Source organism: Typopeltis vanoorti, chromosome 15, assembly GCF_054136105.1.
Source record: "Typopeltis vanoorti isolate ZY-2024b chromosome 15, IOZ_Tvanoo_1.0, whole genome shotgun sequence".
In the NCBI taxonomy this organism is placed as follows: Eukaryota; Metazoa; Arthropoda; class Arachnida; order Uropygi; family Thelyphonidae; genus Typopeltis; species Typopeltis vanoorti.
This window is the reverse complement of record NC_143563.1, coordinates 109,688,729-109,702,633: the sequence shown is the minus strand read 5'-3', so window position 1 is coordinate 109,702,633 and position 13,905 is coordinate 109,688,729. Positions and strand designations below refer to the sequence as shown.

At 36.3% G+C, this 13,905-nt stretch overlaps 1 protein-coding gene across 2 annotated transcripts in view; it reads right to left on the bottom strand.

Moving 5' to 3' along the window:
- The window catches only part of Fs(2)Ket (Importin subunit beta Fs(2)Ket), a 302,779-nt gene that overhangs the window by 221,368 nt on the left and 67,506 nt on the right, over window positions 1-13,905 (bottom strand). For both annotated transcript variants that reach the window (XM_090405664.1, XM_090405665.1), the window contains exon 4: window positions 6,382-6,582. In XM_090405664.1, coding sequence (XP_090261790.1) covers window positions 6,382-6,582 — 201 coding nt within the window. The remainder of the gene's footprint in view (window positions 1-6,381; window positions 6,583-13,905) is intronic.

The following is a 13,905-nucleotide window of genomic DNA, read 5'->3' as shown; positions in this document are numbered from 1 at the left end:
TTACCACTGTGCTGTCATCACTGCTTGTTTCATTTAGCAGTTTTTCAAAGTAATTACTCCATACTTCAAGAATATCTTTTTCTCCTGTTTTCAGCACTCTTTCCTCCATTCCTAAGCTTCTTCAACAACCTCCAGAATATTTTGCCACCTTCTTGATATTTATTTTCTATATTCTTGCCAAAGTCCTCCCATGACTTTTGTTTAGCTAGTTTTACACACTGTTTAGCTTTCTTACATTTGTCTCTGTATTCTGTAAGAGTAAAAGCTGACTTATATGCCAGGAACTTTTGATAAGCTTTCTTCTTTTCCTTCACTGCCTCTTTAACTTCCTGTGTCCACCAGGGAGTTCTGATTTTTCTATCCTTGCAGACAACCTCACCACATGCATCTCTGGCTGAATCAATCAGTGTTTTCTTGAAGGCTTGCCACTGAATCTCCAAGGTTTGGTTCCTCTTCTCAAACTCTTTCATTTTTTCTTCAATAATCTTTCTGTATTTTAGTCTACAGTTCACATCTGAGAGCTGCTCAACTTTTATTCGCTTTAAAACTTTATTACATGTTATTCTTTTCAATATGAAATTCAATTTTATCCTGCTCAAGACTAAATAGTGATCACTTCCAATTTCAAATCCTCTGTACACTCTGGTGTCCTGCACCAGGGAGAAAACATCACTATCAACAATAACATAGTCAATGAGACTTTTCTTATTCCTTGCCTCTTCTCTCCATGTGAATTTGTGCACATTTTCATGTTGGAACATGGTGTTAGTAATAACCAGTCCATGTCCTGAGCAGAAATCCAACAGATATTTGCCATTATTATTAGCTTTGCTCTTTTCTCCAAATTTTCCCAAAATATTTTTGTATGTCTCACAATCATTTCCTACTCTGCTATTTAGATCCCCAACAAGGATCAACTTTTCATTTTTCATTGTGTCAGTTGCTTTTTCTAAAGCATCAAAAAATTCCTCCACTTCTACCTTAGTAGAACCTTCTGTGGGACCATAGGCACAAATAAGTCTCATTGTCCAGTTCCCCATTCTCATATTTGCCCACATTACTCTACTTGAGACTTACTGCCATTCAAGAAGATTAGCCTCGTATTTTGTGTTGAATACTATGGCTACTCCTTCTTTTTCTTGATTGTAATTGCCTGAATATAACATTTTGTATTTATTGCTCAGAAAGATCTCACCAGTTTTGTCTTTTTTGTTTTAGTCACCCCTATTATGTCGATCTGGTACTTATCTAATTCCTCAGCTAGCTCCATTTCTTTGCCATTCAGGCTTCTTACGTTGATAGTACCGATCTTTAACTCTGGTGATGTTGGGTTGGGGTTTGTTTTTAGATTTGTTCCAGTAGCTGACTTTTCGCTGTTCGCCCTGGTTCCCTGGTGAAAACAATGGGGGCCTTGTTTAACCGGGTGACGCCCCAGCCAGCATGAAATTTTGTCATGTTGTACCATCATTTTTTTTATTTTTGGTTTACCCAATAACAATACAATTTGGTCGGCTAAATCCCAAATTGCCAGCCCATCCTCGTTCGTTCAGTATCCAAGTAGATACCCAACAGGGTGCACCACGAGAAGGTGAGGATTGGACATTAGGTCAGAAGCCCTGGTCGGTTCTCCGCATTCCTTTAAAGGCTATGTGGAGGTCTCCTCTCAGTTATACAGCTTTGACCCTTAAGCACCCCAGTACTCAACCCAGACTGGCAAATTCTGACTACCATATTTGCCTGACTGGTGAACCAGTGCAAAATTTTTCAAGTACTGCCTATAAGTTTTATGTGCGATTCAAGTTGGTAGAGAGAGAAACCACACACCCTTAAATCCTATGGATAGGATTTAAGGGTGTGTGGAATGGTGTCTATCAGTGGACGTTGCGAGTGCATCTTCAGTAAATGTTATCAAAGAGAGAAATATTTAGACATTTTACAATCAGGAAGAAACCCTCCCTCAATGAATCCATGAATCCCTGGAAGAGCCTGTGTAATAATTTCATTTTGTCTTTTTTCAAGTATCAATCATAAAAATGCTACATAATACACCGTGTGTAAAAGAAATTTCAGCGAGTAAATTTTTACTGTTTGCTATTGTTACTTGGTGACTAAACAGATTACTATTGGCAGCAATATTTCCTATCCACCAGCACAGTTCCACTGCTGTCGCAAATAGTACAGTATGATCTTATATGTTGGTCTTCAAAGATATTCTACTTGCATCAAATCCACCCATTTCAAGAGTAAAAGGTAGTGAAATGAGATCTTTCTTGTGAGAGATAAAATTACATTTCAGCACTCTTCTGGCATCAAATACTGGTTATGGTAAATTCTCTCCTATTCTATTTTAGTGACCATACAACTTTATATTAGCTCAGCTCACACATTCTTCCTATTATAAAAGTTACACTGGGTTACAAAGGTAAAGTTGCCAAGAAATTAAATTCTTGTTTAACCCTTTACCCAAGTGTAAGCAAACAAAGCTTGCACATGAAGTATCTTCACGAGTAGACTGTTTTTATATAGAAGCAGTTGACATTGCATCTATTGTCTCAGTAGTATCCCATAACTGTATTTTAAGGAAATTATAACAGACTAATATTAACTAAAATAAATTTAATTAATACTTCCAATATTTCAGCAAAGTAGTAGTGAAATTAGATCTTTCAAATTGCCATTGTCAGGAAACAAAATATAATAAGATACATACACACTGCAGGCACTATACTAAGCAATGAAGATGAAGCATGTCAACTGAGAGTAGGCCTAGAGTCCTAAATAGTCCTCCCCCCCCCCTCCCAGTGGACTAAAATGGGAGTACTTTGACTGCTGGGCTGATGTACAGAGGATGAATGAGAGCCCAAATTTGGGGCAGTTTTGTACAACCAAATGTTGAATTTATGGTAGTTTCTTAGGGAGAAGCAGATTCAAGGAAAAGTCTTTTGTATTTATATTTTCTGCAATGGAGTAAGATGGTTTACAACTACAAGGGACTTGATACACACGTGGCTGGTCTAGGGACTGTGACTTGTCTTTCGTGGAATGGATAAAGGATGTGGTCTGTAAGTGGTTGAAAGGTTGCAATTTTTTTTTTTTTTTTTTTTGTTACAGATGTGCCTTGGATATATGAAATAGTGATAGCTTTGATGTCTTTGGTATAGTCTGTTCTGGAGAGAGGAAGCAAGCGTGGGTTTGGAATTTAATATTTTTTGGATATGATAGGATTTGTAGCCATTAGCTAAGAAGGTTTTGTGAAGATGGTCAAGTTCAGTGGAGAAGGCACAGTTATCTGAACTACTTCTGATTTGATAACCAAAGTTTGAATGTGGATAAGGCCTGCAGAATCCAAGAGATTCTATAGGCCTTATCCACATAATACCTTCTCAATATATGCTATAATGTCCACTTTAGAGATATTTTCTGGAGATAAAGCAAAATTAAAACCTCTCACAAAAAGGTTTGTTTCCATACAAGGTAAAACTTTAGAAGACAGACCAATTATGACTTATAAGTAGTCTAGGTGTCTTTGATGTCTTTCGTGTTTTTCTTTTCCCATGGAAGTCAGCTGAATTTTTTGTTTAAATTATATTTCTTTTTACTGAAAACAGGTAAGGTTTCACAGGATATAAATTTGTCTATAATGTCTCGCAATTATGCCAGTAGTAAGATTGCTAATTCAATGTGCATGGAGAATGTATCTTGATCAATTTTTGAAAGCTGTAATCTAGTGGCCAAGATCCTTTCTCTTAAAATTGCCTCTGTTCTACAGAACCTGTCCACTTTGGCTGAATGGAAAGTATGTTTAAGCCTAATGAATTACCCCTGTGTCCTGAACAATAAATCCACCAAGTACTTAATTTTATCATTAGCTTCACCCTTTCCTCAAAATTTTCCCAAAATATTTCTATATGCCAGGTATTCATTTCCTTTTCTGCTTTAGACCTTTAACAAGAAGACTATTCTTTCCTTTTCTTTATATATACTGCACCTTCTCCAATGACTTAAATTCCTGCACTTTTTCCACAGGCAGAACTGTCTCATTGCCCAATTCTCCATTTCTATATATGCCTACACACTACTTGAATTGCCTGCAAAAACAAAGAAGATTATCTTTGTTTAGCAATGAATACTTTTCTTTCATTGATCATTATTTGCCTGGATATAACATATTTATATAAGTTGTTTATAAGTCTTCCATATATTTATATAGTTATTTAGTAAAACCTTGCCCGTTTTAGCCTTTGTCTCAGTAACCAATTATGCTGACGCTGTTAATTCTCTAATTCTTCTGCTGGTTCCACTTCTTTTCCATTAATACTTCTTATGTTGATTGGAAAGATTTTCAATTCTGTCGATGTTCAGTGAAAAGTCATCCAGTAGATGACTTTTCACTGTTCTCTGGTGAAAACAGTGGAGCCTTGCTTATTAGTGCAAACACACCTCTTCTATATACACATCCACTCCTCCTATACCTAATACTTCTTATTCCCTTCTTAAATGAGTGACTACTGAAATGAGCAGCAACATATGACCCAAACTGTTTTGGTGAAAAGTACAATGTACTGAACTAAATTTGCTAGAAGATGCCAGCCTGATTGGTTAATTAACATATCTGCTCTAATCAAAGCAATGTGGAATTGTTTGCTAATATATTTAAGTGGTAGAACAATCTCATTTTCTGGTATATGATTACCCTGTTTATTTTAAATTTGGGGAAAAAAAAAAAAAAAAAGTAATGTGTTTTGTCTCTAGAATAGGGGTTTCCATATTATCTAATCCCTCCACCCACCCATGGTATTAATTAATATAGATTGAGACATGAGACTAACTGGCCAAATGGCATAATATACAAGTTCGTTCTTTCACTCATAGGAAGTCCTGAGTTATTGTTTATTACAGACATAATATATGAACAAGATGGTTGTAACTACGAGAGTAAGTACAGATATGGATAGAGACATGTTTAAATGGAACACGGTTCCAGCATGTCTCGCCTGCATGGAGTTGCATTGCGTTCGCCATAGGAACAGTTGCCAACTTCCAATGCCGAGTTCTCCACACCCTGATAAGCTCGGTTTGAAGCCAGTCTATGTGCAGTAAACATGTACATGATTGAGCAGAAAGTGTTCTTTGTCAAATCATGTTGGACTACGGGTTCATTCAAAGTTACAAGCTCAAATTTCAGAAAACGGTTTAATGTTGCAGCATCATCATTATGATACAGAAGATGGTGAAAAAACTGGAGACAACAGGCATATTGGCGAATATCCATGGGGGCAGCAGTCCCGCAGTGACCGAGGTAACAGGTTGCTTAACTCATGAAGCAACTCCTTACGGCAACTGTTCAAAAAATTGGCTTTTGTCTTCAACTCGCCACAGAGCAGCAAAAAAAGGGAACATTCATCTGTATTGAGTGTCTAGTGCAGGAACTGTAGGGGGCCTGATTTCGCAAAAAGGGTGTCATGGTGCAACTGGTTTCAGAACTTCGTGGCTGAAAATTATGACATCCTGGACATAACATTTTCTCAGATGAAGCGTGGTTCCACCTGTCTGGGTACATCAATTCGCAGAATATGTATTTGTAGGCCAAAGCAAATCCACATGCAATTCATGAACACCTGCTACATGACCTCCGGATTGGAGTATGGTGCACCATGTTGCACACACGCGTCATAGAGTCCATATTCTTTGAAACTGCAAAATTATCAACACATTTGTTAATCATTTGGATGACACTGAGTTACAACATGGCTACTTCCAGCTGTCACATGTCCAAGAGGTCTAAAAAGGTCAGTTGTAACCAGTTTCTTCAAAGATCACATAATCTCCAAAGGAACATTGACACCAGTCTCAAGATCTCAGGACCCCCCAGACTTCTTGTGGGCATGTTGAAGGGAAAGGCCTATGCCAATAAACCAAGCACACTCCAACAATTGAAAGCGAACATCACCATTGCAATTGACAACATCAATCACACTCAGCTAATTCAGACATTCGCAAAAATGGAGATGTGGGTTGCCAGGTGCCTGCAGGAAGGAGGTGGCCACTTCCAGCATATGCTGTGATGTGATATGTTAGACATCTCTCATGTGGTACGTAATTGTGGTACCACCACAATTACGTTTGCCTATCTTGTATATTATGTCTGTAAACGATAACTCAGGGCTTCCTACAAGTGAAACACCCTGTATAAAAAATAAAATGCACTTTATGTAATATCAGATCTCTCACTGGTCTAATATTGCATGTTTACCAATTTCAAAATTCTCATTAGAATTAGATTTTAAAAATTATATTTTTATAAAAAATTTAAAATTAGTTAAATTATTACATACTCAGATAAGAAGTATAATATAATTTATAACCAATAATAAAACATACAATGTCCTGACAAATGTAGCCAATAGCTTCTAAAGTAGCCTCTTTCATCATTTCTGTACTTGTAGCATTAGTAATATTGTGAGTTAGGATCTGTATTAAATCTGGCCACTGACCATGAGGTAATTCAGCTACTGCAATATATGCCACACACTGTGCTGCAGAACTTGGACGAAATGTTTCAGTTCCTAATGTTTCAAGTACCTACAAAAGTAAGAATTTCAAATTGATAAATGATTTAAAAAGTCAAAAATATTAAAAGATTATAAGAATTCAAATTATACTTAATAATCAAGAACAGAGCAAATCGTCTATTATATACTTTTTATATTTCAAATACCATCTATGGCAAAAACACTGGCATTCTTTGGAAAAGCAGAGGGACTGATTTTTAGCTTTTCAGCAGTTTGGGGGGGGGGGGGGGTCATGATAACAGAATTTGTTATAGCAAGAGTAGATTGTTTTACAACAGTGTTTATTCTGCACTGCTGGAATCTCTACTATACAAACATTTCTGCCACAAAGTCATGTGACAGAAATATGTGCGAGAGAGAGAGAGAGAGAAAGCCACTAACTACTATCTTGACACATTGTAGATCTAAATACTTATGTTTGCTTATAATATTGAGTTTAACAATTACATTCACTAACAGTGAACAATAATCTCCTGCCCAAAGTCTATTATTTTTAAGTTGACTGCATTTGAATACAAAACTGTAAACTGCTGGGTACAAATGAAATGCTTAAAGCATCATACATGCCTACTCATCACATGGGCTAAATTAGCTAAGGGGGTAAGGAAAAAAATTGTGTGCATTTGAATCATATAAATAGTGAAGGGATTTTAATATAATATTTTAAACCTGGCACTTACTGGAATGAAAAGTAAATGAGAAATGACATCAATACTAATGAAATCTAAAAATGGAACTCTTAATACATTCATACTGAATGTATGATTCAGTTTACAGTTCCCATAAATCAAGCCTGTTATTTTTTATATTATACTTGGCAAAAAAATTCTTCTCATTTTAATCCTTTACCCAAGTGTCAGAAAACACAGTTTGAGTTTTATTTTGCAGCAATTTCATTTCAATTTTTCAAATGTTTCAGTATCTCAATGCTTTTGCATTATAGGAAGGATCACGCCCTATTTTACTACTTGTGTACAGGATAAAAAAAAAAAAATGAATAAGGAGAGATATGTTAGTAAATGATTCGATGTGCAGGTTGCGTAGAAGAAATGGGTGCAAAGTTTCTGGATGTGTGGAGTAAGTTGAAAGTGTGGAGTTGGTAGAAAAGATCTGTGTAAAAGGGATGCCCTGCATCTGAATGGATTTGACATCAGGAGACAGCAGGATTAGGGTGAGACTTGATTGAAAGTATTGGAAACTAAAGCATCATAGGAGAAATGGAGACAAAGTTCAATGATGATATGAGTGTCAAATGTGCATGGTCATGAGTCTGGTGAAAGGGTGAACTTATATGTTATTTAGTTGGTAGAAAAGATCTGTGTAAAAGGGATGCCCTGCATCTGAATGGATTTGACATCAGGAGACAGCAGGATTAGGGTGAGACTTGATTGAAAGTATTGGAAACTAAAGCATCATAGGAGAAATGGAGACAAAGTTCAATGATGATATGAGTGTCAAATGTGCATGGTCATGAGTCTGGTGAAAGGGTGAACTTATATGTTATTTAGTTGGTAGAAAAGATCTGTGTAAAAGGGATGCCCTGCATCTGAATGGATTTGACATCAGGAGACAGCAGGATTAGGGTGAGACTTGATTGAAAGTATTGGAAACTAAAGCATCATAGGAGAAATGGAGACAAAGTTCAATGATGATATGAGTGTCAAATGTGCATGGTCATGAGTCTGGTGAAAGGGTGAACTTATATGTTTTGGGTTCAGACTTTGTGGGGGTGGGGGAAGAAAGTTGCCCAAATGAGCCAAATAGACAGCAGTTGTAATATACAAAAAATTAAGAGGTAACTTATGTCTATTCACAAATGCCAGGAGCACTAGAAACAAAGGAATGAGGTTCTAATCTTAGTAAATACATTGCGGCCTAAGATTGTCAACATCAGTAAAAATGGCTCAGCCAGATGTAACTGGAATCAAGTGTAAAGTATTTTTAGGAAGGACAGAAGAGATGGGGTACTACTAATATTATATGTTTTGAGTAATGTTAGGGTAGGAATTCACGTAAGTAATAATTGTAATAATGTTCCATGTAGCTGTGAGTTTGAGGCTATCTGGTGTGAAGTGGGAGGGCTAACAGGTTGAAATACAGTAGCATGTTGCTACAGACCTGGCAGTTCAGTTGGTGGGAACAATGAAATGTATTGCCAAATTACCCCGATGGGTGGGTATATTATTATTATTATTATTATTATTATTATTGTTCCGGGAAACTCCAAGGAGTCGACAGACTCATCGAGGGAGGCCCTAACATCATGTCAAGAACAACTATTCAACATTCACACAGTATCTATCATACCTTGCCTTGAACTCATTCACGGTCGTAGCACCCACAACAGACTCTGGAAGCTTATTCCACTCATTTACCACTCTCCAAGTAAAGAACCTAGCTCTAACACCCTTGTCAACCACGCTCTTGCCCAGCTTCCATGCATGGCCCCTAGTCCTCCCACCACCAGTCATATTTTCAAAAATATCTTCTGGATCAATCTTATAAAAACCCTTCAGTAATTTGAATGTCTCAATCATATCACCCCTCCTTCGCCTATCGTCCAATTTCTGCAACCCACAAATCTTCAACCTATTCTCATAAGGTTCATTCCACAGACCTGCTATCATCTTGGCCACTCGTCTCTGGACCCTCTCCACTTCCTCCCCATCACGAAGAAACCCTGGTGCCCATAGCTGGGCACAGAAGTCCAGATGGGATCTTATCAAGGCTCGATACAGAGGAACAACAACTTGTTCGTCTCTGCATGTTAAAGTATTTTTCAGAAGCCAAGTGATTTGGTGAGCTGTTTTAGTTACTTTTGCAATGTGCCATTACCCATAATTTGCAATGACAAATTATCCAAACATTGATTAGATAGCTTCATGAAGTATTTATTGAGCTGTTGCTCAATAAATTCTCAAGTGGCATGAAAAAACTAGTTCAAAGAATGTTAGATTTGATCATCACATCAGAAGGAGTTTCATTTAAGGATGTAAATGTTTTGCCATCTGCTAGTGACAGTGATCATGCCATTCTGATTTCAGAAGTAACAAAGTATATGGATGTTTAAATTAGGAAAGGCTGCATGCTATACTACAGAGCTGGAAATCATGACACTCTTGAACAGAATGCATGGTAGACTTTGAAAGCTGCTTAAATGAGGCTTTATCTGTATGTATTCCGAGAGCTTGGTGAACAAATAGGATGGAGGTGAAATGGATGTGCAACCTTATTACACAGGAGATATAAGATGATAGAGAAGGAATATCATGATAATAATGATGAGGAGAGAGTATGAAAAGAAATTAACAGTGCAGGCTAAAGGCAACCCAAGAGTTTTACTATTGTGCTGCAAGTAAATGTAAGAATGTAGACAAAAAACTTTCTTGAATACAAATGGTAGGTACCTTTGTGTGTCAGGAGTGTTCACTTTGAAAAAAGAGTATCAACTCTGTATGTAACATGGCACACAGTACTACCACAACATTGGATGAAGAGATAGAGGTACATAAGGAGTTTCTAGAGGTGTTGAAAAAACCAGGATAAGAATTCAGCAGTGATCAGCACAAGTATTAAAGTAATGTTCAGCTGAACTGGATATGCTGTAGACTTACTTGTATAAATTGAGTCTCAGCTCAGGAAAGATCACATAGGAATGGAAGGAAAGTATAATAGCAGTTGTATAAGGGTGGTACAAAAATTGATTTTAGAGATGTTGGTAAGGAACTCACAAATATGGACTGACAGACAAGCTATACTTTACAACGGACAACATGGGTTTACTACAGAGATTTCGTGCCTGAGCAATTTGCTCATATTTTACAATAATTTTATAGCTCAGTTAAATAAAGGACTGTTGGACTCTGCTAAGGCATTTAGCATACTACACGAAAGGCTGTTGAATAAACTGGAGGATATGGGAACGGAATCTAAACTACTGACATGGATAAGCAATATTTGAAAGAATCCTGTCAGGAAATTCAGTTATTTGCTGGTGATGTCAAATAGGGCAATCAGGGATTCCAATGATAAACAGCACTTATGAAATAATTTAAATAGGAAGGAATTGTGGACAAATGATAATGGCTGTCAATCAAACGTTAATAAAAGTGTAGAGACTGCAAATGTTGAAGTGGATACATAAGTGTTTTTTTTTTTATGTATAGAAATTTTTTTAAGTTCTTTCACAAGCTACTTTAAAAACCACATATTCACATTTATAATAAAAGTGACAGCAGAACTGGATAAAGGAAATGGCTACACCATGATACTGCTGGACTTTGCAAAGGCATTTGACAGAATACCACTGGAAAACTACTGCATCAGCTGAAGCAAATGGGAATGGATCTGAGGCTGATGGCATGGATGGGTGACTTTTTTTTTATGCTGCTCCCACCCATGAAAAGTTATTTGAAAACGAAATAGTACATTTTGTACCATGGGTGGGCCAAGGTTTTTTTTTTTTTTTTTTTTTTTTTTTTTTTTTTAATTTCATCAATTATTTATATATATATATATATATAGATATTGTATTTTTAATTTATTTTTACATAGTTTGGAAACTCTGCTCTAGAGACCAAATATGAAACTTTTTTGAGCTACTTCAGGCCTCCAATAAGATAGACAGTGGTCTCACACCTGGCAATGAAATTCATCTCTAATCTAAAGATGATCTGCTGCCCATTGGTTAATAGAGCAGATACACCTCAGCCAACCAGGCTGGCAAGACAGAGGATGCTGTATGGAGGAGTGGAATCAAGGTGAATGAAGGTAACAGTGGAGTGGCTTGGGGATCTGTACTAGGGCCACTACTATTTAATTTGTAGATTAATGATACAGAAGATTTGAAGGAGGATATGCAGTTATTTGCTGATGATGCCAAACTGGGAAGGGCTATAGTTGATAAAAATGATATAGATATCCTACAAGATGATTAAAATAAATTGGCAGCATGGGGAAAGGATAATGGTTGTCAATGTTACAAAATGTAAGGTAATGTACTTTGGGATGAAAAGATTACATACTTTGTACAATACTGATGGTACTGGATTACAGGAAATTGACGAGGTTAGGGATCTGAGGGGCGATGGTGGATAAAAATTTTAAGTTCAGGGGACATACTGCAGAAGTTGGCAAAACAGCTCAGAGGATTACTTGGATGCTGAAAAACACCTTGACAAGTAGACAGGGAAGAAGGTTATTATCCCTCATTAAACATTTGGCCACATCTCAACTACTATGTACAGCTTTGATCACCTGGGTTTCTTGGAGTTAAGAAGGTGGTAGAGCAGATTCAAAGAAGACTGACCAAATGCACCCTATGAGGATAGGTTGAAAGTGTGGGGGTTGCAAAGTTTAGAGATGGAAGTTCTGTGAAAAATAAAGAAAGTGATTAAACAGAATCAATGGCAAAATCATATGAAAAATAAAGAAATTCGAAAGGAAAACGAGATTAACATCTAAGAACATGCAAGCAAAGCTAACCTATTGGATATGGTCACTTAGAGAAAATGGGGGTGGAACAGATAGTAAAGCAGATGAGAGATCAAACATGGCAGGAAAAAATTCATAGGAAGGCTGAAATCTTATATACAGTAATGAACTTAGAAGTGCCTTAGAACAGCACTTCCCAAACTGTGGGGCGATGCCCCCCTTGGGGACTGCAAGTTTTGTTGAGAGGGTAATGAAAACAAAGTTAAAATGTTTTAAGACTAAGTAGTTCTTTTTTTAATCTTAAAAGAAATGTATTCAATTTTTATTTATTTATTGTTTATATTTTAATGAAAAAAAATCACACATTGGTGTTGGTTCACAAATTTTGCTTCCTGCGTATTTCAGTACTTAATGAATATTAGTAAATATATGCTGATTCATATAAGTTTCATTTCAGAGGTATTGATAAGAAGTACAAAAAAGCTTACAAATGCAAAATCTTGAATATAAATTGTATTGAATATAAATACAATAAATATTATAATAATATATGTCTGTATTATGATTTTTTTCCCGATGGGGGGGGGGCATGAAATATTTTAATTTTTCCAAAGGGAACCCTTTACATCCATAAGTTTGGGAAGCATTGCCTTAGAAGACCAAGTTATAAAATCTGACAATATTAGAGTTCAGCCAATCAATTAATTTAGAAGAAAATTACCAACAAGAAGTTAGCAATAATGTAAAGTGAATCGTGTAGTACTATCACAATATCCTCCAGAATACTGTAATAGTACCACAGTATCTTTGCAGATCCTTCGAGGGTACATATCATTAATTTGATGATAATGATGAGAAATCACTCAAAACATAAGAAAATTAAGCTCATCTTTGAGATAAAATTTGACTGACACCCAAGTGGCCTTTTATGGAAGACAGTGAACCAACAGGATTGTGGCATACTGAGCAACAATCCTCATCTTCTCGTGGTGCACTACAAATGGAACAGTGTCTGATTAAACAATACTCCTTTGCTTTCGTCAAGAAACCAGGATGAACAGTGAAAAGTTAGCAACTGAAACTAAGTCCAATTAAACATCGACAGAGTTCAAGATTGGCACCATCAACATAAAACACATCAGCAGGAAAGAAACAGAACAAACAAAAGAAATGCATCAAGTACCAGATCGACAATATGTTAACAAAGCAAACAAGACAAAAATAGTTGACATTCTTCTAAGCAACAAGATGTTATATTTAGGCAATAATGATCTGGGAGAAGGAATGACTACAGTATTTAATACAAGAATAATCTCCTTGAATAGCAAGCTAAAGCAAGTATAGTAATGTGGGCAAATATCAGAAAGGTGAAATGGATGAGACTTATTTGTTCCTGTGCTCTACCACAAGAAAGAAGTAGAGGAATTTTTTGCAACATTAGAGAAGGCAGCTGACAGGAAAAAAAACTAGTCCTTGTTAGATCTAAATGACAGAGCATGAAATGATTACCAGACATACAGAAATATTTTGAGAAACTTTGGATCAAAATGGTAAGTACCTGCTGTATTTCTGTTTAAGACATGGACTAGTCATTATTAACAACGTGCACAAATTCTGATGGAGAGAAGACAAGAAATAAGAAGTCTCATTGGCCATGTTATTGTTGATAGTGATATCGTAATGTTGGTTCAGGACACCAGAGAATACAGAGGATATGAAATAGGAAGTGATCAGCATTGAGTTTTGAGCAGGATAAAACTAAATATCATACTGAAAAGGAAAATATGTCAGAAAGTTTTAAAAATAATCAAATTGAAGCTTTCAGAGATGAAATTTAGACTTAAATACACAAATATTATTCAGGAACAAATGAGAGTTTAAAAACAAAACTTGGGGGAGT